Source organism: Phalacrocorax aristotelis, chromosome 8 (assembly GCF_949628215.1).
Source record: "Phalacrocorax aristotelis chromosome 8, bGulAri2.1, whole genome shotgun sequence".
Lineage (NCBI taxonomy): Eukaryota > Metazoa > Chordata > Aves > Suliformes > Phalacrocoracidae > Phalacrocorax > Phalacrocorax aristotelis.
Window position 1 is genome coordinate 12,284,900 of NC_134283.1, and position 25,399 is coordinate 12,310,298.

At 43.9% G+C, this 25,399-nt stretch overlaps 1 protein-coding gene across 1 annotated transcript in view; it reads left to right on the forward strand.

The window, feature by feature from the left end:
- Positions 1-25,399, forward strand: part of SLC7A10 (solute carrier family 7 member 10) — a 45,183-nt gene that overhangs the window by 15,394 nt on the left and 4,390 nt on the right. The window contains 7 exon segments of the mRNA XM_075101407.1: positions 11,760-11,964; positions 19,201-19,352; positions 20,113-20,238; positions 21,233-21,386; positions 23,061-23,184; positions 23,280-23,383; positions 24,494-24,590. Of these exon segments, the coding sequence (XP_074957508.1) occupies positions 11,760-11,964; positions 19,201-19,352; positions 20,113-20,238; positions 21,233-21,386; positions 23,061-23,184; positions 23,280-23,383; positions 24,494-24,590 (962 nt within the window).

Below are 25,399 nucleotides of genomic sequence, written 5' to 3' on the forward strand. Positions count from 1 at the left end.
AGCAGAATAAAAGGGAGTTCTCAATTTAGAAAAACAAAAATCCTGTCATAGAGGCTTCACCTTCTCCTTTGATATGAACACATTGCAGCAGTGTTACTCAAATAAAATGGAATAAAACTGTGTATTAGCAGACATCCGTCTTCTCCTTTATTATTTCACGTGCTCCTAAGAGGCCTCTCCTCACCATTTATCTACCTTAGTGCAGGTCTGTCCTCTGCACACATCATCTAAACGTTTGGTCTCCAACACAGGGAGGCATTACGCAGGTGGGGACCAGCACTGACTGACGGGGACAACCATGTCTCCTTCCAGGTGCTAAACTGGTCCCTGCAATTTTGAACACACAGAGTTGTAAATTAATCTATCACACCCAGTGTATGCCCATGTGCGTACTCAGGAGTGCATGATGCTTGCAGATGCTTGCAGAGACTGGGAGCACAGTTTCCAGTACTGTTTTTTGGTAAAGGGAGCATTTGCATTTGCCTCTAGGTACCACGGTGGTAATATCCCACATCATATCTTTCGCAGCGAGGTCTTTATTGAACAGATGTGCCATTCCTACAAGTATACAGTCAGCACCTGCCAATGTAACCTCCTTTGAATGCTATTCAAGAAGCAGATTATTTTGTGATGATCATGTTACCAAAAGAGGCTTAAAAGCTTTCTTGATGAAGTTTCTCTTGGTTAGCCTTCTTCTGTAGAAGAAAATTGACAAATTATCACTAATTTTACAAAAAAGAAGATAAAAGGGCATTCCCTTTCAGAAAGGTGGAAATTTTAAGCCACCACATTTTCTGTTTTTAAACTATTGGATACCTCGGCAGAGGTTGGCTTGAGCATGGTCAGCCTCATTCAGTGAGCAGGCAGGCTTCAGCTGAACAACGAAGTACTGCAGTCCCATAAATGCACCTCGCAGGTTTTGCAGGTACTGCTTTCCTCTAAGGCTGCTTTCCACTGCTGGTGGAAAGTGATTCCAAACTAACAGTCGCCATTAAGCAGTTTATACACCTTAAGCCAGAACCAAATGTGCAGCTTACTACTTTTAAAGAACTATTCAGATGGCCCCAGATACATTAAAGGCCCCGGGAAGACTGAGGTTAGCAGCTCTCACAAATTTGCTTTGATTGCTCTTCTCTAGATTGTGAATTTTTCACCTAATTGCAACACAGCTGCCTAACACACCCCCAAGATCGCCACAACGCAGCCATCATGTACAAGTAGTACCCGCTTGCTAGTTCTGCTCATCGGCGCTCTTTGCAATTTAATGAGTCTCATGTTTTCTTAAAATATCAAAGACAAGAAAACAGAGGTTCTTCTCTCTCAAGGGAAGGATACATGCCATCGTCTTGCAAAGGCGCTGGTTAGAGTAACACTGGAGGAAACGGCAAACCAAAAACGTGCCGGCCACAACAGCATTCCCTGAAGTCCAGGCTAGGAACGCCACTCCGCCGCAGCTCCCCTGGCTAGCCAGGCGAAAGGCGCTTCCCGAGCCGTTTCGCCGTTTCCCTGCCATTTTGAGCTCCGTCCCGCGGCGGGGACGTGCGGGGCCGTGGCCGGGGCGATGCCCGGCACGGCCCGCCGCGGGCGGGGCAAGGGGCTGCGGGCCCTTCCTGCCCCCCCGCACCGCTGCACCCTGCCTCCCGGGGAGAGGAAGGGGTGGGAAAACCGATCGTGTTTCTCTGGGGTTTTATAGTCATTAAAGGATTTCCGTTTGTTTGTTTTGCTTCGGTGAAACTGAAGCCCGGCTTGTTAAATATTCTGGTCGGCAAAAAGTAGTAGGATAAATCGCAAGCGTCCTTGTGAGGATGCTGCGGCTCATTTTAATATATAGGTGTTACATTTAAATATATAAATATTTAAATGACCGACAGATCTCTAGAGTATCTTATGCAATAGCAAAAACTAACCCTAGGGCTCATCACACTTTCTGTAAAACCTCATCAGTTCTTAATAGTGAAGCTATGCCTGAAATATTTCCTTTCCTTTACTCAGTTTTCAGTTTCATTGTTAGAAAAAGCTGGTTCTTCAGGTCCTTCTGGACTACACCTGTATTTTAGTGCTCAAAGGCAAATATCTTCTTTATAAATCTATGACAAGTTAAAGAAAACACTTTTGTCAGTATTTTAAGTAGCCTAATTTTTTAAATCTTTAAAGTTGGGTGTAGCATAATCAGATTATAAATTCTTAACCCAGTCAAATCCACTTGGAATGCTGGAATTACAGTTTATAATGGCTGGTCATGTTCTTACTTGCTAGGAATTTTAACATGAATATTTGAACTGAAGTCAGATTTTTAAAATAATTTAATTTTGTTAAATACCAATCCCTTTAGACATTAAATTATCATTGTTATTTTTATAGCCATTTTTCAGGTTTTCTTTTGCAAGCATATTAGCAGAAGGGCTATAATTCATTTTCCACTGGTACAGTAGTTACATTTTTAACTCGCATGTGAAGTTAAATGGCTCTTATTTTAATGCCAAGGTCTATAGATTATTTTATTCTTCATCCATTCGTCACTAAGAGTTTTCTGAATGCTATTTAAAAGCAAAGATGTTCAAGGCCATTATATGAATATCTAAAACACTGCCACATAGCCTAAATTCATGCTTGACTAGAGGTTAAGAAAACACACTTAAGGTGTTTGCCAAGTCCCTATATGCCAGAAATTTTTTGGGGCCTGACTGCTTTGTCACTTCAGAACTTCACTTATCCTTTGTATTTTAAGGGGACACACACACTCTGTCTTATAATCTCTTGTATTAAATGCTACACTATTGTTAATAAGCTGGAGAGGAGCAGGGCAAAGGCCGAGCAGCACCTTGTGCTCATCCCATTAAGCGCCACGGCACAACTTAGGTGTGCAGCAGCTGTCACATTCCCAGCAGTGCCAGCACATAGGTCACAGCAGAGCCCAAGGTTGGCCAGGGCAGAGAGCAGCAAGTTGATTTCCTGGAAGTAAATAGAGCCAGTGGGACTGCCTGTGCTGCCACAAGATTCCCAGTTAGCACCAAAATTATGAGATACGCTATTACTTCTTGGCTGATTTTGTAGGTGTGGCATGCCCAGAGTTCGCAAACAGCCAGTGACAATCAAAACCAGCCACTAATGTCCTCAATTAGGAGTGCTTAACTTTTGAAAGCCAGTTAGTAACTGGCAAATAGCTGGACCGGAGGCTGCTTAGTTTAGCAGTTTTCTGCTAAATAAATATATAAATAAATATCCATGGTGATCTACATAGTCATCATTATTGACATAATCCACCTCATTTAATTTGGATTTAAACAATTTGCAAAGCACAATTCCTTTTGACTAAGCTTTTGTTGTTGTTGTCAAACAGTAATCTCGAATCTTCAAGTATTTTATACTCAAATAAGATATATTTGTTTATTAACTCCCAGGCAGGATGCAAAGCTTTAGCACTTGTTTGTAAGAGAGCTATTTTAAGCAATGACACAGACTGTCATCCTGTTGGCCTGAATGATGTCTACTTAGATGTGGGAGTCCTGAGAGGATGGGTAGCCTTTTGGTTATTCTTCTATTCACAGTTACCAATGAAAACTGCCCCTATCTACTGTTGAGGATACAATGTACTAACATATCAAAAGAAAGCTGTAACTGAAACCAGACCAGTCTCAAACATTTCATTAACAAAAAAAAAATTTCTCATTTTCTACACCTTCATAAAAAGAATGACAAATAATGGCTTCCTTTCCCCACATTGGCACTGAGAAAGAATGCTGGACTTGCCCTTCATAGCTGAGATGCCCAGCCACAGACCATCTGTACAACTCTACCAGAGAAACACCCAATATACAGTTGGGGATATAATCCTTGATGAGACTGACTACTGTCTTCCTGATTCCTACTCTGATTCAATAAACATGCGACAAACCCCCGCAATGATGCTGAAGGATGCAGGACACCCAGGTAATGCAGGCTTTCCCTCTGCCAGCACTACCTGCCAGAGGCTGCCTTTGAACATCGTGTCTCTCCACAGCATTACCTGCAACGTGCCACCAAGTGCTGGATGGCAGGCCTTGAGCTTTGGAGTACCATCTCTTGAGGACAATAAACAGCACTTGAGGAAAGCAGGAGTCTGGCAGGATTTATGCTCATGAACCATACACAGTTATTCAGGAACGTTGCCTGCTGTAATCCTTCACTGAACAACTAGTCACAAAGTGATTTACCTGGCTGTGGCCAAAAAAAATTAAAAAGGTGCAGAACTTCTTTGTTGTTAGTATTTCACTTTGTAGGGCAAAGAGCTGCTTAGACAAATTTCTAGTCCATATTACAGACCCATTAAGAATTTCAGATGTATAGCATAGATGAAATGCACAAGCAGTAAAAAAGGCATAGGTGATATTTTTCATTGCTAACCACACAGGAAATTGCTTAGTTTTATCAGAAATATGGTCTCTAAATACAGTCAGTAAGGCCATTCCTGAAGAACAGCTGAATACTTTCAACAGGCTGCAAGATCCATTATTTTTACAGTTTGCATGGATTGTGTGCTGCAGATAAATAAAAGATGCCCTAAGGACTTTGCATGCTAAGTGAATATGCAAAGCATTACCAGGTCCCTTTATTCTCTCACAAGCACAGTGATATTTAGTATTTTCATTCAAAGTGCAGTTCTTGAAGCGTTTTAATGAGAATTCAGCTTTTGCTTAAAAGATGAGTTTCAGCTCCCATGGTTATGTTAAAAAAACATCAAAACCTGACCCCAAATTCACTCTCATAGTTCAAAAGCGAGATCTGAACTAAAAACACTGGATTTTTCAGTAAATCCTCATCCCCTAATTTTCAAGGCAGTACCACAGTTTGCAAATTGTTTAGCTCTGCACAAGGCACTGACCTATGAGCAAAACTGCACACTGCATGTGTGAGTGACTGGTCTGGGAAACACATCCAGCACCAGGTCTCAATGTCAAAGTTACAAGCACAAAAGATCCCAAATATAACTAGATAAAGGACTGGAGATTTGAAATTACAGGGGGGTTGGCATTCTGTTTGGGTTTTTTGTTTTGGACAATGTTGAGAGTGATTGCCGTATGCTGGACAAATAGGAGGGGGGTGGGGAGAGAAAATGGAAAGGGAAAAAAAAAAAGGAAGAAATGGCTGTGTTTTTTCATCTCTCCAATCAAGTAACACATCCCACAGTGCTGCCCGGCTGAGTGACAGCACCCCAGGGTCTTAGTGAATGTGTGCAACTAGCAGTGTGGGAGCAGATCACCCAAGGTCTCGCTGGCTCTGGCAGTCCTGCTGGTGTCATCTTTTCACACCAATGAGCAGCTCCTGAGCAATTTTATGGGCCAATTTCTCTAAGAGCAAAAATGCTTTTGTTTAACATCAAGCAGGCATAGCTGTGAGGTCTACCTTTCTCCTCATCCCATCACAGACCATTGTTGTGAATAAGCAAAAAAATGAATTCACAGAATTTGTTAAGATCAAGGCTCTCAAATATCTCTTTTACAAACTCTTGATGCACTAGAGCAGAAAGCGGATTTTGTTCCGGAGGTCAGTATTTTTGCAGGATGTCTTTTCCAGGCTCATTGGTGCTACACAATACAGTGCTGGGTTGAGGACAGCTTCTGTCCTGCAGAGAACTGATACTTATTTACAGTTAGGAATATGAGAGGGCTGAGCAAGTGGGTATATTCTTTTTTGCTTTATTATTAGCAGAAACATTTTCACATGCCAAGAGAGCAGGCTTGGGCCAGCAGACAGAAGCAAATTCAGGCTCACCAACCCGCTCTCCCCCCTTCACCCCCCCGTTCCACTTGGCTCCATCTCTCTCCATCCTCCACTTTTGTGGCTGGCGTCATGCACTGAGCATCTGCAGTGGGCTTGGTGTGCACAGCACAACACGAGTATGGACCTACCTTGCCCAAGCAACTGTGCTGTGTGAATGCATTGGTCCCTCCTTAGGCTTGATCTGGAGGTGGCAAGAACACTGCCCACATGGGAAGCTCCTAATTTACCATTTTAGATGAGGTGCCGTTTACTGTGATTACTTAGTATGGATTTGTTGGGATTGGTCACACAACTTCCAGTAACTGGCTTATACCTCCCAGGCAGGATTAAGACTGTATTATTACTGACATATATATACGCACACATATTTCTACACAGCCTATTCTATATTTTATTTATAAGATATGTCCATGGCAAGGACATATATGCAATTCAAGCATTTTGGTACAAAGAAGTAGCTTTGTAACAAGAAACTCTAGTTAGAGGCCATGAAGGAGAAGAGAAGGTGGCTGTTTTACAAGAAGGAATCAATTTTTTTCCACTTATTCACATCTTAGAAGAAAAAATAAATGCAGTAAGTATCAGGAGTAGCAACACTAGTAAAGCTGAAACAAATTATCCCCAACAGGGTAAGCACAGTAATGAGTCTCCCTGAACTGCACAGCCAATTTCCTTCTTGCCCCAGAGTTGCTCACCAAATTCCCTCCAGGTCCTGCTGACGGAGGCTTGCTTTGAAATTCCTATTTGTAGGCAAAGCATCTGCCTTACTGCTAAGTTTGCTGGTCTAAGAACTTCTGCTAAGGAACATGAGACCTCCTGAAAACTCGGCTTCTCATCAGGCAGTTTCTGATATCTCATTTTCTTGGAGCATTTCAGCATCTCCACCATATCTATTTTTAAACATGTCCTACACCGAGTGAAGGTACTTCCCAGGCACATTTACCATGTTCAAGGCAGGTTTCCATATGAATATTTTGTTGTCAGGAGGGGTGTAGCACTTCCACTCCTACTGAGATGGCTTTTGCACGTGTTACAAGAGCAAAATAATAGGAAATCCATCATAAGGTTGGAACAGAATTTTGCCTTATCATATATTCATTCATTAAAGAATCAGATTTTTAAAAATATTATTAACTAGTTAATTTAACAAAAAAAAGAATCCAGTAAATGTTTGTAGGAAAGGACCATCCTGAAGGCTGCCTGTTCCTTCTTGTCCTGCTCCTTCAAGTAGCTGCACCCAGAAAGCATTACCCTGAAATAAAAAAAAAGTGCTAGCTATTTCCAGCTCAATACAGACTTGCACAAGAGGACGACTGCTTTGGCAGTCTTGCCATAACGGGAGGGTGTCACCCTAAGCCATGCGGTGCCACGGATGCCTCCTCCCCACAGCAATTTGGGTTTGAGTAACAGCCCTGCTGCCGATGCCCCTTGCTGCCCCAGCACCCAGACAGCCAGGAACGAGCAATGCCCTTTCCTATTGGAGGAAACCTAACACACAGAGACATTCAGGGCTGTGACAAAGCCAAATGCAAGCATTTAAAAAACACACCATAGATTTTCTGTCTATGCACTGAGTCTGCACTTTATCACTGCCACGCCAGACGACTGCCGCCACCTTATCTCTGCGGTTACACCTCACCGGGACTCGTCTCTCTCTTCCCCCGCTCCGTCACAGCATGGCCCGATCACACTGCTTCCACAGTGCTGCTGGTGCTTATCTCCCTGTTTCGCCACCCTTCCCAGCCTACAGCAGGTCTGCCCATCACACTGAAGCAGCTGAGCAGATACAGAAATCCAGGCACGCAGTCAGCTCTCACGCCCTCGCCAATGTGTAAGCCATAGGAGCACTCGGGGGTCACCCCATCAGCCCCACGCAGCACAGGTGTGCAGAGACACCACACTGTAATGCTGCACATCAGCTTGAAGTTTTGCTAGACACCCTGTCTGTTATCGGTTTGGGGGATGCCATGCTGCACATACGGACACAATGAAAAGGTGAGAGTGTGGGGGTGGAAGCTCTCGCCAAGAGCCTGCTGAAGACTGGCTATTTGCATCTGCTGTTTGCTGCCAGAAATAGCAACAAACCTGAGCTAAGGTAAAAGAGAGCACTGAGCAGGAGGACATGGTGTGAGGGGAGCCAGGGGACTCATTTATAGGTTATTCTGTCTTTGTGCAATTCTTGTTTGTTCAGTACTAGAGCTGCCAGAACAGGAATGAGTACTGTCCCATTCCAAAGAGGCAATTAAAATCTACAGATCTATTGTGGTGAAAAGCAGTATGCTCCCCAAAATACCACTGGCTTCTCCCAAAATTGCAGTATTTTCAGGAGCATTGATCTGTGAAAAATAGATACACGCAGGTATCTACGCTGGTAGGTAGAGGATCATTTTTAAGGGTCCTTTATAACTTATGGCCTTTCTCCAATGTGCAAGTATAACTGTTCCATCTGCAGCACACAGCTGTGCCAGAGACTTTGTCAAGACAGTTTTTAAACTCCTAATGCAGGTATTTCTTTTTCAGTTTAAATTCAAGATTTGTTACAGTTCCTGAACAGGGCACATCCAGCCTTCCAGAAAAGCTTGTTTGTTTTAAATCTGTTGCAATGCTTCAGCCAGCAAGAGAAACTAACCAAAAAGCCTCATAAATTTTATCAAGTATTATGTATGCTTTCGCAATACATTAACTCCTCATCTATCTTCTTGAAAGATTTCACCACTCCACTCCAGCCATGTAGCTTCCCAGTAGGGAAGACCCAGAGCAAATCTATTAGTGCTATGAATAATATTGTGTGACTCATCCACATCAAAACCCAATCCTTCAGCACAAGCTGCCATCGTTAATGCCGTAGCAGTGGTTAGGGCTCCTAATAATAAGGGCTATTTCAGCTAAGGCATAACTATATTTAATGTTAGTGTTATTCTAGTATGATCTAGTTTTGATAACAGCTACATCCCTCATGGGATTTTTTTTTTTAATGCATAGAAAGTACTTCTGAATCTGGAGGATGTCTATCACAGCAGGAGATGCCTCGGTCTTCCCCAGGGATTCCCTCCAGGGCTAAAGATCTCAACACTGCCAAGATTTTTGTTAAGCTTTACCCTCAATCTTCTCCATCACCATTTAAGCCAGTTATTTCTGGCTTAATCTTATCTGTGCATCATGGACATTAAAGAAAGGAGCCCATGCACACAAAAATGTATTCCTTAAAATATTGTCTGTACATTTTCAGACTTATTTTCTCTTGTTCAGTTCCTCTCTAAACCTCAGTCCCTCACATCATATTTTACAGTCTTTGGACTGGGTGGTGCTGAGCCCAACACGGCCCCTGCCACTATCTCTGGGGAGGGGAAGCAGGGAAGAGTATGGGCAGGCAGGGCTGGCTGTTCCCTTTCCCTTGCTAATCTCCCTGCTTCCACCATTTTTATGCCTTCCCATTCCTCCACATGTGAGCTGTGGCACTGAAGGGTCACCCCTACATCTTGGGCCCCAATTTGGGGTGGAAGGAGGAGATTTGCATGGCTGTCTGCCATTCCAAAAGGAGAATTTTAAATAGCCTCTGGACAATCTGTAATCAATTTCCTTGCACATGCAGCTCCTTTCTGAATATAAACCTGCCCCTGCCTTGCATTTTGCCACTTTTTAAGTAAGACCCGGCAAGATGGCCCCAGCCTTCATGCAGCACTGCACTCATCTACAGAGGATGGTGTCAGATGTAACGGGAAGGTCCCCCACATCACTGGTACAGGGGTACCCCTTGGCTTGTGCTCCAAAACCTGTCCTCTGTGGGAGCAGGTTGAGCATTGTCCCAGAGACAGACCGGCCAGCTACAGAAGTTGCTTGCTGAGCCCTTTAACAATACATTAGCAAATCTTTTTTTCTTTTTACACGTCTTTCAGAAATGATATAAGACTTAATAATGTTCCTTTAAAGCCATTATAAAATTTTTTGTGTTGTTCAGTGTATTTCTAAAATGGTAGCTGTGGCTCTCAACTTTCACCTAAAAAGAAAATTACTCTGTCTTGCCCGCACCCATGGAAGGACTCCTACACAGGGGAACATGCCCAGCTACAAAGCTTACAAATTAAAAGTTTAAAAAGTTTTTTTCAATGTCATGCCTTTTAAAATGATTTCACAACTTGTGGGGGGTCTGCATCAGCTTCTTTAATCTGTACTGCAATTTCCTCACTGCTGTGCTTGGCCAGCCTTACTTGAAGCTGCTGCACTGCAGACTGAGCTGCCAGGGGGCATCTTATACTGTGGTTAAACAGTACATTGAAAAGCCAGCTGTTACACCGGCACAGTGCTCATGCACAGCACCGCCCTTTCACAAGCTGACATGCCAGCAAAGAGGAAAGGCACAACACATGTCCCACCACCCCATCCCAAGAATGTCTCTTTATTGCATTACGTATTATTGTATTTAGTCAGACTCTGTTTTGCCACTGCAGTGCTACACTAATGCTTTAAAACTCAGGGAATAGCTTCACCTGTGGCAAGACCCTTGTGCCACAAGGAACCCATTGCTCCAAGAAGCCCGAAACCCCCTGGGTAATCTGGCAGGGATTCAGCAGGGGCAGGGCTGCCCCCACAGCCTTCCACCCTTCCACTCTTGCTGGGAAGTGGACACCTGCTTATCGGTTGCTGGACTTGTCTATTTTCTACCTTAACTTAATTTCAAAGCACAGATAGAGTGACTGCTTCAACACATGTGCTGCAAACACACAGCTATGTACAAGCACAACCAGGGCAGACCAGCTGGATAAGCCACACTTCCAGAAGCTGCTTTAAGAAATGCAAGGACAGAACTGAAGCCAAATGCCGCAAAATTTGGTATAACTAGACGTGCTTAGGAAACTTGCTATACATTGCAAGTTGAAAAGCATTTATAAAGCAGAGGGGAGGAAAAAAGCTTAGATTTGATGATACTCAGGTTCAAGAAGCTGGTTTAGATGACAATACCTCATTAACAACTGATATCCAGTATTTTATTTTCTTGTCTACGCTGATAAGAAATGCTGTTCAACAGCATAGGCTAAGACTCAGCTCTGTCAGTGAGGATTTTAATACCAACCCATAAAAAAAAAAAGCCCTCAGCAGAGTCTTACAACAACAGGGTCTTTGCATCCTTTTTGGAAAAGAGGGCTATTCAGGTATCGTTCAAGAAGTCCCAAGACTGACAAAAAACCTCTCCTTCCGGACCCTGAGCAGCTATGAAGCACCTCTTGCAGAGTGGTTCCCACTGGTCTGAGAGAACAGCCATGCCCTAGCCCCACAGGAACAAAGAGCAGCTATGATATCCAGCAGTCCCCTTCTACACTCAGCACTACCTCAGCTTACAGGCTAATGAAACAAAACTAGTAGGACAAAGTCCACACTGTCCGATATTTCAGTCACCCCACAATATCCCTTTAAAATCTATGAGCAATGACTAAGCAGCACAGGTATTGCAAATATAAGGCAGTAATCTCAAAGTCTTGACTATTAGAAATCAATTACTTTTCATGCTCAATCTTAAACCTGCCCTGGTGGCAAGAGCTCCTCTTGGCCCCTATGTTATAGGTAATGCTATAGAGGGTTTTTTTGATTCCGAACCCCTCCCCCGAAGCTGAGCCTCCTCTTGTTTAGATTCCTCTCAGGAGATTAAAATCTTCATTACAAAGACACTTCTAACCATTGCAGGTGACAGCAGCTGTCTGTGTTTGTGCCAGAAAACAACTAGCTGCAAACACAGATGCTCACCTGAGTCTTACTGTGCTTCAGCAGAGCTGAGCACGTGCTTACTGTCTTTGACTGCTGATGAATGGCAATGGTTTCCCCAGGGATAATCAGACAAAATAGAATCAAGTAAAATCTGCAAGACAGAATTTGACAGGGAGTTCTTATTTGGTTGTGTGGGGACTGTGGCTTTGTTTGCCTTTTTGGTTGTTTTTAATAAAAAAAAAATAAAAGTGCATTTATTGCTTTCTGTTACCTCACTGCAAACTTTTTGTCCTTTCCAGGTAATATCATTGGTTCTGGGATCTTTATTTCACCAAAAGGAGTTTTGGAGCACACCGGCTCAGTGGGACTCGCTCTCATTATTTGGGTGCTTGGCGGCGGGGTGGCTGTCCTTGGCTCGCTATGTTACGCTGAACTGGGAGTCACTATCCCCAAATCGGGAGGGGATTATTCCTACGTCACAGAAATTTTTGGTGGGTTAGCTGGGTAAGTACCATATCTCTATAAAGTAATTTGAAAATACATTTATACTTAGTATGTTAAGTATGGAAAAGGTATCTGACTTGGACAGAGAACATTTGTCAATAAAATGCTTTTGCAAAGTCATTAGAAATACCAAATCATACCTACACAGAGCTATGGATGCTTTCACTTCCTCTTTGACTCAATAAAGTCCATGAAAGTAAAGAACGGTGCCGTAAATGATGCTGTGTCCAAGTGACATTCCTGCGTGCCAGCCATAAACAATCAGTACCTTGTATTGAGGAGGTTCACACTAGAGGGAAGCTAGACTGGAGCTACTCGCCAGAAACAAAAGCCCTCCTTTGACTATCAGTGCAGAAGGCAGCAAATATTTCTATGGCATTACACCGCAAGACTTTCCTACAGTAGAATACAGAAAATTGCTGGAGAAGGAGATTTGCCCACAGAAGCATCCCGGGTGCAGGCGCCTGTTTGCAGCTGTACAAAATAATTGTTGTAAATTCAAAGAGGGGGGAAATGCTAACTCAGGGAATGATTTCAGAGTCGTGTGGCTAAGAAAGGAAGGAACAAGAGAGAGGAGGTCATCATTTATATTTGACTGTATATTTTATGGTGTCTTCAACAAGAAAAATGAAACCGATAGCCTCTACTCACAGCTCGCTAGAGAAGCACCAGAACTTTCTGGCCAGCTCGCTCATTTGCAAGTAAAGAGGTCATGCCACATGTTGGTGTTTTATTTGTGAAAAATAAAAAACCAACATTCCCTCTTGTTTGAGCCGGAAAACAAGCTCATAATAGTTGAGCTAGCTGCTGAGCTACAGTAAATCAGCACAGACGTAACACTGGCAGGTTGTCATCCATCCCATGGGCTCGTGCCTGCCTTGGCTCAGTGCCACCTGGCACAGCCAGCATCTGAAAACAGGCTAGGTTGCAAAGTAGTTTTCTGATGCTTGTCAGACTTAAACCCTTGCCTTATACTGGTTCTCATGAAAGTCCATGTTTCTTCAGTCAGAGGAATCACTCCTTTGAACATTGTCCCACTTGGTATAGAAAACTACACTGGCATCGCAGCATGGATTGAGGTAAAAACAGCATTAGCTTGGTTAGCCAAAATCTCCATTCATCTTCACTGAGGCTCATTCTCTCATGGAAGGCAGGAGCCACTTGGCAAAGCCCCCACTCCCCTAGGACACTACGGCAGGCAGTCAGCAACTTTCTCCATCACCTGCTCCCAGGAATAGAGCCTGCAAGCAAGGACCATAAAAATGGCAGAGCATAAAACTGCACAAGCAGTCACATGTACTATCCCAGAAATATCACTGTGAAGGAGGCCAGAAACCATCAAGAGTTTCACAAAACCAGAAGAATTATGCTTTCTAGGAGAGAAAAAGAAATTAGAAATCAAGTACAACTAAACATGCCTTTATCTGTTCTGTGTTCAGAGAACGTGCACAGTACCAGAAAGCACCAGGCTATGCAGTTGCTATAACATACCACATGCCCATTCACTGATCGCCAGCCAGCATTTAGCTGGGGACAGACCAAAGCTCTTATCTCTTAATGCAGGGAGCTCTCTGTTGCGGCAGCATCTTTCTTGGTGTTCAGGCTTGTGATGCACAAGCAATATGAAAAAAGCACTACCTTGTCACCTGAAGAGAAGCAGTGCTCCCGTTCTTGCTTTGTGAAGAGACTTCACCTTTCCTCCAAAAAAAATGAACTGAGTCTTAAGTATGACAAAGGGTTGCCTTAGGCAAGAAGCCTCCAGGTAGGTTTTGATGTTGTAGTTTAACCCCAGCTGGCAACTAAGCCCCACACAGCTGCTCACTCACTCCCGCCACAGCAGGATGGGGGAAAGAATCAGAAGAGAAAAAGTGAGAAAACTCATGGGTTGAGATAAAGACAGTTTAATAGGTAAAGCAAAAGCTGTGTGCGGAAGCAAAGCAAAACAAGGAATTCATTCACTCCTTCCCACGGGCAGGCAGGTGTTCAGCCACCTCCAGGAAAGCAGGGCTCCATCACATGTAACCGTTACCTGGAAGCCAAAACGCCATAACTCTGAGCATCCCCCACTTCCTTCTTCTTCCCCCAGCTTTATATGCTGAGCATGACACCGTATGGTGTGGGACATCTCTTGGGACAGTTGGGGTCAGCTGTCCCAGCTATGCCCCCTCCCAATTCCTTGTGCCCCCCCAGCCCACTCACTGGTCGGGTGGGGTGAAAGGCAAAAAAAGACCTTGGCTCTGTGCAAGCCCTGCTCAGCAGTGATGAAAACATCCCTGAGTTATCAACTCTCTCTCCAGCACAAATCCAGAACACAGCCCCACACTAGCTGCTGTGAAGAAAATTAACTCTATCCCAGCCAAAACCAGCAAAAGTGTAAAAAGGGGGGGGTCAGTCATATTTTCCAGTAGCTGGGCTGGGATTGCTCCATGCTGCACTTTGCTGAGCCACCACCGAAAGCCTGCAGCTTTGGGGAACTCTCACAAGCACTTTCAGTTTTCCACTTCAGAAGCACCCATTCCTCCTCTGACACTTGCACATGGGGCTTAGAGCTGAAAGAGCCCCTTAAGGAGCATGAACTGTGCCTCCCCTGCAGAAAAAAAAACCCCACTGCCTCTCCCAAAGTCCAATTTTCTCTTCTAATTTAATTTTTTTGCACAGCAAAGAACATAAAATTCAGCACAAAAAGCTTTAGTGCATCTGCCAAAGGATTTTCCCAATGGCAAATCTGGATGGTTTGGTCTATTCACACAAAGACGTTTATTGTAGGAACACATGCCATACTCACCCAGCCCATGACATTTCCTCTTCAGTTCTGTTGTCTGGTCCCTGCTCCCCAAAGTCCTCCCCATTTATTATGTTTTCCTGCCTAGGTATAAGGAACAAAGAAGTACTATTTGGTCATAACATTGGAGTACTACATACCCCAGCTTCTGAGACTGGCAGTATTGATAGTTGGTTGCATAAATAAAAAGAAAAAACCATAACGCTGCTAGGTGTGATGTAAGAAGGTGAATGGAATAAAAGAGAGAGAGGCATGACAAGGCCATCTCCTGAGCTGGCAGAATATCTGGCTGCAGAGCAGCAGCCCTGCTCCAAGTGCAGCTGAAGGCCAGCGCATTCAATGCTGCTGAAAGCAGTGGTGATGGCAAAACTCAGCTGGAGATTACCCGGCAGAAGGGACACTCCCTGGCAGCTCTGGCCAGGAGAGAAGGAAGAGGTGAGGGCTCCTGTTGCACCAGACTCTGGTCTGGCCAGAGAGCAGACTTGCCACTTTCATCTTCATTTAGAAGTCATTTTGGTTTCAAAAAGCACTTGTGTATGAACACACTAAGTGCAGGGAACACGTCACATCCAGTGCTGCTGGAGCCATCTGAGCACAGCTCATCTTAAATGCATAGGGACTTGCATGCCTGTACAGGTCATAAAAAGAACATTCCCCAAAATAGTAAACAATAGGCTTAATATGCATTCTTGCAGCAGACAATTAATAAGTTCAGCTTCATGAAAAACCCATGAAAATAAATACAACTTCTCCTGAATGCTCAGCAATAACATTGCAACTAACATTGCTGCTTTACCAGCAGTGACTGTGACTGGACCTACGTCCTTACTAAAAATCAATAGTATTGAAATCAGCAGAGAGCTCTAAGCCAAAACTTTGGTAAGTGTCACTCTGAACTGCAAGTAAAACATGCTACAAATATATTTGTGTTTCTTCTTTGTTGGTGTAAAAATCTAAAGTTTCCAAAGACAATTATTCTTTCAGCAATGTAGGATAATATTAATAATACTCAAACTAGTGCTAAATTTCCTAAACCAGTTCAGCTTTTCCCATAAGATGATCTGTACTACAGCATCTGTTTCAAATTGTTTTCTTTTGTTAATGACACACAAGTAGAGTACACTTCAATTTTCTATTTTCACGGGCTGCATTGACTCCATGATATTTTATATCTAACGAGAGATCCTCTTCAGAGTACAGACACATCCCAAGTACATGTTTGAGAACCCATTTCCCCAAGTCCACTAGACTATTAGAGACCCAGATCAAACCAAGCTCTTCATTTCTTTCCACAGGTGGGGAAATTAGTATGCAGCAATATCTGCAAAAAATTCAGTTTTGATCCAGGGATACAGGTTGTCACTTATTCCAGCATGCTTCTAAAATTCGGGGGGGGGGGAGAGAATCTTATTAGAGCTGTTATCTAGTGCATATGCACAGTGATGGATGGATAGCCATCAACTTGAATGGACTTTGGATCAGATTCAATAGCAAAAAACACAGCAGAGGCCATCCAGCTAGCAGTTATTGATGCTCCTTACACACAACCATGGTTTGCTCAGAATACACTCAGGGAGGTTATTTTACCAGCCCTTTCACCATCAGTACATGCAGGATCTCAGATTTCCCACACAAACTCCAATGCTCATGAAAACAAAAGGGTGGGGGGATCACAAGAGCAGCTACATAGTCTTTTTTCTCTCCATTCAGCTGTCTTGAGCCTGTTTCTGGTAACCTCTTAGTTAGCAACAAGACAAGATTTAACTTCTCACATTCTTGTAGTGCTGTAAATAGTGAGTAACTGTGAAAGCCTACCAGATAGGGTTCAACTCCTGGCACCCTCGGTGCCACAACTCAGCCCTCAGGGCAGTAATTCCCCCACTTTCCATTTGAAAAGCTGGGCAAAGTAACTCTAGGTGTGCTATGATGACACGTCCCTGCTTCAAGTGGACTTTGAGCTCCCAGCACTGGTTATGCTCCCTCTGCATGAGCGTCCAGGGCAGAAAGCACACCTCCAGCCCTTCTGCTGGCACCCGGATTTGTCAAATTGTGTGCACCATGATAGCAAGGACATCTGAAACTCAGTTATGTCTGCAGGAAATTTCAGCCCTGTGTCACTTAATTATAGCTGATCTGGAACAGTTGTTTTTTTGCTGAGGAGATTGTACTCTTAACTTTTCCTATGCAACAGATGATAAAAGGTGGTGCATTAAAAGCAAAGACTTGCTAGAAGACTGAGTGTTGGGTAATCACATTGGGATTAATCCCTGCCTGCCAGCCACAGCAAACACCGCCTCCTCACTAGCAATTTAACTCAAGAACAGCCATCCCCAGCCAGCCAGGCCTCTGGCTCCTGATTCTGCCCCTGGCAGCTGCCGGCAGCACAGCAAGAGCGAGGCAAGCGCTCAGTGGTGCAGCCCCAGCCACTGGATGTTCAGGGACATGAATGTGATCTGCATGATCAGCATGGATATCTTTTTCTCAGAACAAGGCTTTGCTTAAAATTTACCTGGAAAAATGAGATAAAAGTGGGCCTACATCTTAGGCAAGCTTCCTTCTTATTTTAATGACATCTCATGTTTGAGTTTCCCATTTGGCTGTACAACTTTGTCACCCTCTGCTAAAATTCTGCATTTACTTGAATTGGCATTATCAGTCCTGCATGCATTTCAATTCAGCATGAAACAAATTGACTGTCAGAAATCTATCAAATTATTCACATTCCCATTAAACTGTATTCTACCCAACACCAACTGTAATGCACTCCATATTACACCATAGAAGCAAGGGCCAGTTTTGCCTGAAATACTGTTTTCAGAGTCATTCTCCCCACTGACTTTTTTTAGCTGAATGCAGTTCTCAGCCTACTTAAGTTATATGCGCTAAGATAAACATGATAAGGAAGAGCTGGTGGCCTCTGCCCAGCAAACCCCATGGTCCCACTGACAGGGCTCTGCCTGAGCCCTGCCAGCTGGCAGCAGCACTACTGGACACACCCAGCTAGGGCTCATGCAGGGACAATGAGGGCTGAACTTGACCTCACTCAGCACTGTCAGCATCCTAACCCTGTCAGCAAATTATTATTGCACTCTTTAAGTAATATTTAGTCTTCAATGGGCACCAGCTGGGTTAACTCACCCAGCAAGCAGGGTCTGCAAAGCTACCCCAAACTGGGTACACCACCCACAGCACCAAATAGCAAAAAGCAATTACTGGAGAAAACTGCTCTGAACCATGACAAAAATATCAGAAATTTGAAAGAAAGAAAAAGAAAAAGGAGTCATAAAACACAGTAAAGAAAAGGGGAAAAAAATCCCTGAGTTTTAAAAACAATAGTGCCATTTGGGAAAGTAACCAGCTTTTGCATCATGCCAGCTTACAAAATTAACTCTCTGGTAGTTAATAAAAAAAAAAGGAAGCATCTGATTGTCTCATAGCTCTCAGAAACAAGAAGGCAAAATACAGGATGGGACTGAGAGATACTTACCACCTCTGCCCAAGGAGTACCCAGCAAGAAACACCAGAAGCGATTCCCCCGCCTGTGCCAGATTTAAGGGGCTGGCAGCAGGCAGCATGCTGGGAGGGAGCAGCCTTCAAAAGAGCAATCTATGTAATCTAGAAATTATACTGTCTTATTTGGAAATATCATTTGCAATCCTCATTTTTGCTGAGCATCCTTCTACATTACATTCATGCATGTATATGAATGAATTAATGTGTATGTATCTGTGCGTGTAAGTACATGGCAAGCAGGGTTTCACTTTCTTGCAATGACTACTTCTCACCACAGAAATAATACTTCAAATATTTTAAAACAATAACCAGATCCACTGCTGGTTTTATAAGTATTTTTTTCCTTTTCCCAGAGTAAGAAACTGAAATATCTCACACTTCATATTTGCAAGAGTACCTCATTCAGTGCAATCACCTTCAGCTGCAGCTGGAGGCAGACAATCAGCCCAGGTGGACCCCAGCTGAGCAATCGCAGAATACTGCAGCACTAAGCTGCCCTGACCCAGCCTGCAGAGCCAACCCAAATGGTGACAAGAAACCCCCCAATGACCAGCGGGGAGCCAGTAGCAGCCCCAGGAGTGCAGCTGGCCCACAGCTGGGGTCCCACCAAAATGTAGGGACTGACATCTGCTGCAGTAACACACGAGCCCAGAAGCAAGAGAGATGCTTTCACTTTGACACAGAGAACTAAATCAAAGTGTGCCCACTGGGCATAATCTTCCATATATCCCTAAACTGTGCTTTGCTTAAAAATGTTTAATTGCACTGGGAACATGGGAAAAGGGATGAGGAAAGGCACAAGCAGGTGACTGTTGGGTGTGGCCAGGACGAAGGTCCTGATGCCTTGGGAGCTGTCCTGAAGCACTGCAGAGCTGAGCATGCATTACCTCCTCCAGCACATCCCCAGAGCTGCTTTCTTGTGCTTTTTCTTGTCTTTTCAGCTTTCTGCTGCTGTGGAGTGCGGTGCTTATCATGTACCCGACCAGTCTGGCCGTCATTGCACTGACCTTCTCAAACTATGTCCTGCAGCCCGTCTTCCCTAACTGTATACCCCCATATAACGCCTCCAGGATCCTCTCCATGGTGTGTTTACGTGAGTATTTGCTTGTTGCACACACGCAAAACTTGCCTCGGTTTTACATGGGACCACTTGCTCCAGCCAGGCTGGGGTCACGGCCACAACCCAAACGGCAAGCAGGGAGGTCCCAGGACAGGCACTGTGACTGGTGCAGGATATTCAGTCCCTTCCCTCTTGCCCACAGCAAGCACAGTGGGCTGGAGCGGGCACAACAGCACCCGAACCCCTGTGGATCCCAGGGACAGTGGTGGCAGGTGAGCTTTTGGAATGGGGCAATGCTGTGCTCCCTGCAGAGCCATGGGTGCCTGGCACAGATTACCCACCACTACAGGTTACCCACCACTATTTGAGCCCTTCCTAGTCTTCTTTTACATTCATAAATGTGGGCGTATAGGAAGCACAGCACCCCACTGGCTCTGCATTAATTACTTACAGAGCCAGCAAAAGCAAACCGGAGCTACACGGACTGAAGACGTTTACAGTTTCCACTAGGAGGTGGTGATCCCTGCATATTGAGCACTACTCAGGCACAGTTACTAGAGCCGGGGGGAGCCCCAATGGGCAGCACCCAAGGGGGAAGGCTGCTGGCTTCCAGGGATGCCCCTGCAGCTGGGGGTCTCCTAGGGAAAGGCAACACTCCTCCTCAACCTTGTTCCCGGCCACGCTAGAGGTCCCCACAGGAACGTGCATGTCGTCTGTGTTTTTCAATGCTTTGACTGTGTGTTTGTAAATAAACATAATTTCATTTCACTGAATTCAGTCTTTTGCTTTCTAGTCCTCCTGACCTGGGTGAACAGCTCCAGCGTTCGATGGGCAACACGCATTCAGGATATATTTACAGCAGGAAAACTCTTAGCCCTGGCCCTTATCATTACAGTGGGCTTCATACAGATCTTTAAAGGTACTCTGTGAGACAGCTCTAACATGAGTATGGTACTGTTGATAGACTTGATTTTTCCCACTTACTACACTCTTTCTTCCTTACAAACTGACCCAAAGGAGAGCTGGATTTAGCCAAGCTGTGGGGCTGCATACACACAGAGCCATGGAGGGGGTGGCACAACAGAGAAATCAGCTGTATCTGCTCAACAAGTCCCTTTCTGGCCTGCCTTCTCAGTTTTGATAGACTAGAGGAGGGCAGCTGAGGATGTTTTGGAATAGTTACTGAAAATTTTTAATCTGTTATATGTTCCTTAAATTTGAATTGCTCTGGGTGTAAAATGAATAAGTGACGCCTTGCCCAGGGCAGGAAGACACCTGCTTCATTTTGGGGTTTAGTCCAATTTCCTACAAAAAGTTTATAAGATTAAAAATAGACACAAAAAAAAAAGTCTCACTGATTCACCAACTTAATGGAAAGCAGAAAACACAAAAGGCTGAAAATGTTTTTAGCAGGTACATGATGAGTCATATAAAGGAAGATGAAATATGACATTTACAGAGAGCAGAAAACTTGTTTTCTCAGCGGGAATAGTCCCACAATCTTGACAAATCTTCCAGCCCTATAGACATTCTATTTTTCAGTATTTCTACTAAACCACACCACTTGTAAAGGAAAACCACATTAAGAACATGGAATTTACACTGCCGAGGAGCCATCCCCAGGCAGTACAGGTTGCCAAAGGGTCCCATGAGTCACGGCAGTGACACCGGTGCTGCAGCACAGATGGCAGCAAGGGATGCTTGTGTTCAGCCCGAGCTGCCTTCCCAGGGCACTGTCCCACAGAAAGCACTGCAAGTGCAATGCCAGGCCATGGTGACATGAAGAACATGAAGTCTCAAATCCAATAGGAATAAAGAATAAAAATAAAGACCAAAAAGCAAAAGTTTGCCTATTTTCTGGTGTCTCTGGCAGGTAGCAATGGCTTAACCTCTTGCTTGCACTCCCTGTGCAGGAAACTATGAAGAGCTGACACCAGGCAACGCATTCAATTTTTGGATGACTCCATCCGTGGGGCATTTAGCATTAGCTTTTCTTCAAGGGTCATTTGCGTTCAGTGGCTGGAACTTCTTGAACTATGTGACAGAAGAACTGGTTGATCCCCGCAGGCAAGTATCCATTTCCATGCCATTCACATTTTCTTGAAGTGCTGAGACATTGGAGCCATCTGGTAATATTATTCATTTAATAAGCTGGAGTGATGTCCTTCCATATCTACGGGACCAGTCTTTCTAAAGGAGAGAGATATTTTTTGTTTCAAACAGATAACAGGCAAGTTAAAGAAACACTAAAATTAAAAATATATTGCACGAGGCATTAATTGAAACAAACCAGCAATATCTTTATGGCACTATTTGATCATACAGTGCTTCTACAGCAGAAAATTAACCATTGATGAGATGTCATATAAGTATCTATAGGGAGAATCACTTCTACTAGAAAAATGTTGAATTATGCTGGAAGTCGTTTTGCTTTTTCACCCAAAAGGGATATTCCACAGACACCTCAAAGAGAAGATTAGAAAGTTGTCGTGCAGTGAAGGCAGTGCTCCCTGCCCCAGCGTGGCTGTGGGCACCTGCCCACCGGGTGACCAACATCAGGTGGCTGCTGGTCCTGGGTGCAGGAAGGGGCCTGGAAATTATTTATCATGAGCAGGCTGGGAAAGCTGGAGGGAAAGTGAATTTTAGTTTAGTAAAGCAAAGCTCAAATGTTTCAACATTTCTGAGCTGATGAAGTGTAATGACAAATGCCAAGAGCAGCTCTTGAAGCATTAGCTGTTTCTGGGCATCCAATGCACACAGCAATTAAACAAGGAGAAATTTAAGCTATTACACAGCCTAGATGGGAATGAATTAAAGCTGCAGCCTTACAAGCAGCTGTGCACATGCCTTCACACTAGTGAGTGGCAAAGTGCATGTCCAGAGATCTTAGCAGGAGTGAAGAAAGTGTGGTAATGTGTTCCTTCAATAAAACACCAACATTTTAATGGACCACCATGATTTCAAAACTGAATAATGAAAAGTTATGACTTATATAAGGCAAATATGGCCTTAGCTGAGAAATAGAGAAAAAGGGCTGGTGGCCTTTTTAAATTATTTTTGCAGCCTCTGAGGGGAAACTAAAATATAAAACAATAATTGGATAACCAAAACCAATTCTCATTTTTACTAAATCTGTTCAAAATCACAAAGATTAAATACACTTTTTAAAAACATTTTTTCCAAATCTGACACAGAGAAAAATGCATTATTGCATTAGATACAGAACAGTTCAGGTGTCTAGCTCTAAGGAGGTCTCTGGATTGGAGGTCAAGTACATCTATACTACTTGAAGTTGCCACAGTGTTGTAAGACCTGACCAGACTTACAGCATGGGATGGGCCAAGGCAGCAACCTGAACAGGATCCCATTCCTTTTCAGAACAGGTGAAAGTAAAGCAAAACAAGGCATTTTTTTTCCATCACGGGTGCCTGTACATAGGGCTTCTGAAAGACAGCTATTTCATTTTCAGCAACATGCTGCTTCAAGCCCAACCAAAAGCCCTAAGGGAGCACTTGGTATTTTTGTCCCAGGGAGCTCCCCTGCAGATGTGGCATTTCATAGCACTTTTAGCCTTCTCCAACCTGCAGCGGGTCAAAGAGCCAGTGGAAGCACTGCTCCCCTCCAGAGAAAGAGCCGATAAACCCACCCAGCTGGGTGACCTCCCCTGGGCCATACATGGTTGTTGTGGTCTCACCGTGCATTACTGTAATTTCTTACCTAACCTCCCAATTCTTTTATTAGGAACCTACCTCGTGCCATATTCATATCCATCCCATTGGTGACATTTGTGTATACGTTCACCAACATTGCATATTTCACTGCCATGTCACCCCAAGAGCTCTTGTCCTCCAACGCTGTGGCGGTAGTAAGTAAACCATTCCCTGGATGTCTAAAATACACTTTGATTTCGGTTCTATGCTTTGCAGTGTATTTCAGTTTCTCTGCCTTCTGTTGCTTTAGACTTTTGGTGAAAAGTTACTGGGCTATTTTTCCTGGGTTATGCCAGTCTCAGTGGCCCTATCTACATTTGGAGGAATAAATGGATACCTTTTTACCTCGTCAAGGTTAGATGGAGTACAATTTTATGAACCTTATCTAATTTGGGGAGGGGCTGTTTTAATTTCATTTGCTAAAGAAATGCTAGCTAGCTGTTTTGGATGTTGTACAGATGGAGGTCATTGTTGGGCATGTTGGATACATTCAGTAATGAATTGCTCTGTTTCAAATCAGCAAATGTAATACTGAATCATGGAATCTCTTGCAAAATAATCCTTACAAGCTACTGAAAGTGTCTGCAGATGTGGAGTAACTCACAGTTAGAGCCAAACATGGCTTTAGTGTGGAACCAAACTAATTTTGCATCAATAAAGTTCCAGTAGCTACAAGCCAAACTGTGCTTCACTCAGAGAGGACTTTTAGGGCCTGGTGCTGTTCCCGGTTACAGACATTTTCATGCCTGTGCTGGAAAAATGCTTTGCATGCACGCTGCTGATAGTGGGGCCAGAATCTGTAAGTCTATTATATTGTGGTCTGTAAAGTCTATTTATATTAATTGACCTCTCTGAACTTAATTTAAAAGTGATAAAAATTTTTTTGAGGAAATGACTCAAGTCTTAAGTACCTTGGGAAAGTTATTTATCTCAGCACTTTCATGAGTATAATGAGATGCAACAAATCTGAGTGTATATGTTACAGGTTATGCCCTTAAAAGTGAAATCTTAAGGCATGTTAAACCTTGTCCAAAACCTTTTTGACACTGGAAACATTATCTATGAAGGGTTTTATGCCTTGGCTATGTATGGCTGACCACCACACAAACTTCAGAGTATTCATCCCACCCTGGGTAGGGAGGCAATGCTGGCCAGCAGACAAAGACTGGAAAAATTTCAGTCCTCCTCCTCAGAAGTAATTCAGCATCTCAGAGCAGGTCATTTCACAGATGGCATTAGCCATTAAAGGCCTTGTATACTGAAGAGTCTAGTTTAAATAACTTATGTAAGGTTACACAGGCAGTCTCTAGTCATCTTCCCGGTAACAGCCCAGCACCCACAGGCCGCAGCTTCCTTCCACAGCAAGACCAATGTGGTCAGCTGAGATTAGAGACGATACGTGGCTAGATATTGAGGAGGCTGTTGCACACCCAGTGGATTCAGCATTACTATTCTTATTTCCAGGTTATGTTTCTCTGGTGCCCGAGAAGGCCATTTGCCAAGTTTGCTTGCCATGATCCATGTCAAGTACTGCACGCCCATCCCTGCCCTGCTTGTCTGTGTAAGTTTTACCACCCCTGCTCTGTCACCCTGTAAACTGCTCTTAGAAATACTGAGTCACAGAGAGGAGAGCTAGAAAAATCCTTGAGAGGCCATTTTACCCCAGAGGAGGAGAAGCGAGTAGACCTGGAGTGCTACTGGTGGGTGCTGGCTGAGCAGCTCTGATGGCCTCAGAGAGGAGCAGCCTTCAGCCTCCAAAAAAATCTCTCCCACTCCCAACCACCCATGACACTTGGAGGATTTCCCTCACACCTAACTTGAGCTGCAATATAAACCCATTGCCATTTGTACAACAGCAGGGATAGAGACTGGCTTTTGAAACAGACATACTTCATTTAAGAAAAATATGAGCTCTTTTGACTAATTTTGCCTGCTTTCCACAAACATTTGGAAATCCCCATGGTCACCGCTAATCCCACTCTAGCACGGCTGGTTTAGATCCCACCACCAAATCCAGAGACCTGGCAGGTCCAAGGGAGAGGAAAAAGTTACCTACTCTCAACGAGTAGGACATTTTTGTGAGGGATGATCGGACAGTACTCTGAGGAGCAGGGGTATTCCTTTTCTGTGGGCCAAAAAATTAAGCAGGGACAATGATTACAGTGGCCCTTAATAAAGCATCTGCTGGATGGTACATCAGGCAGACAAATGGTCACCTGAAAAGATCAGAAACCAACAGGCCAAGTGTTGGGAGGGCTTAGGGCTGGTCAGGTTGCTAGTGTGCTCCCATGGGAAGAAGATTTCTGTAACTTTTTAATAGAGCATAAACATCCACGATACTAATGACTTGCAGAAGTTATTATTTGAAAC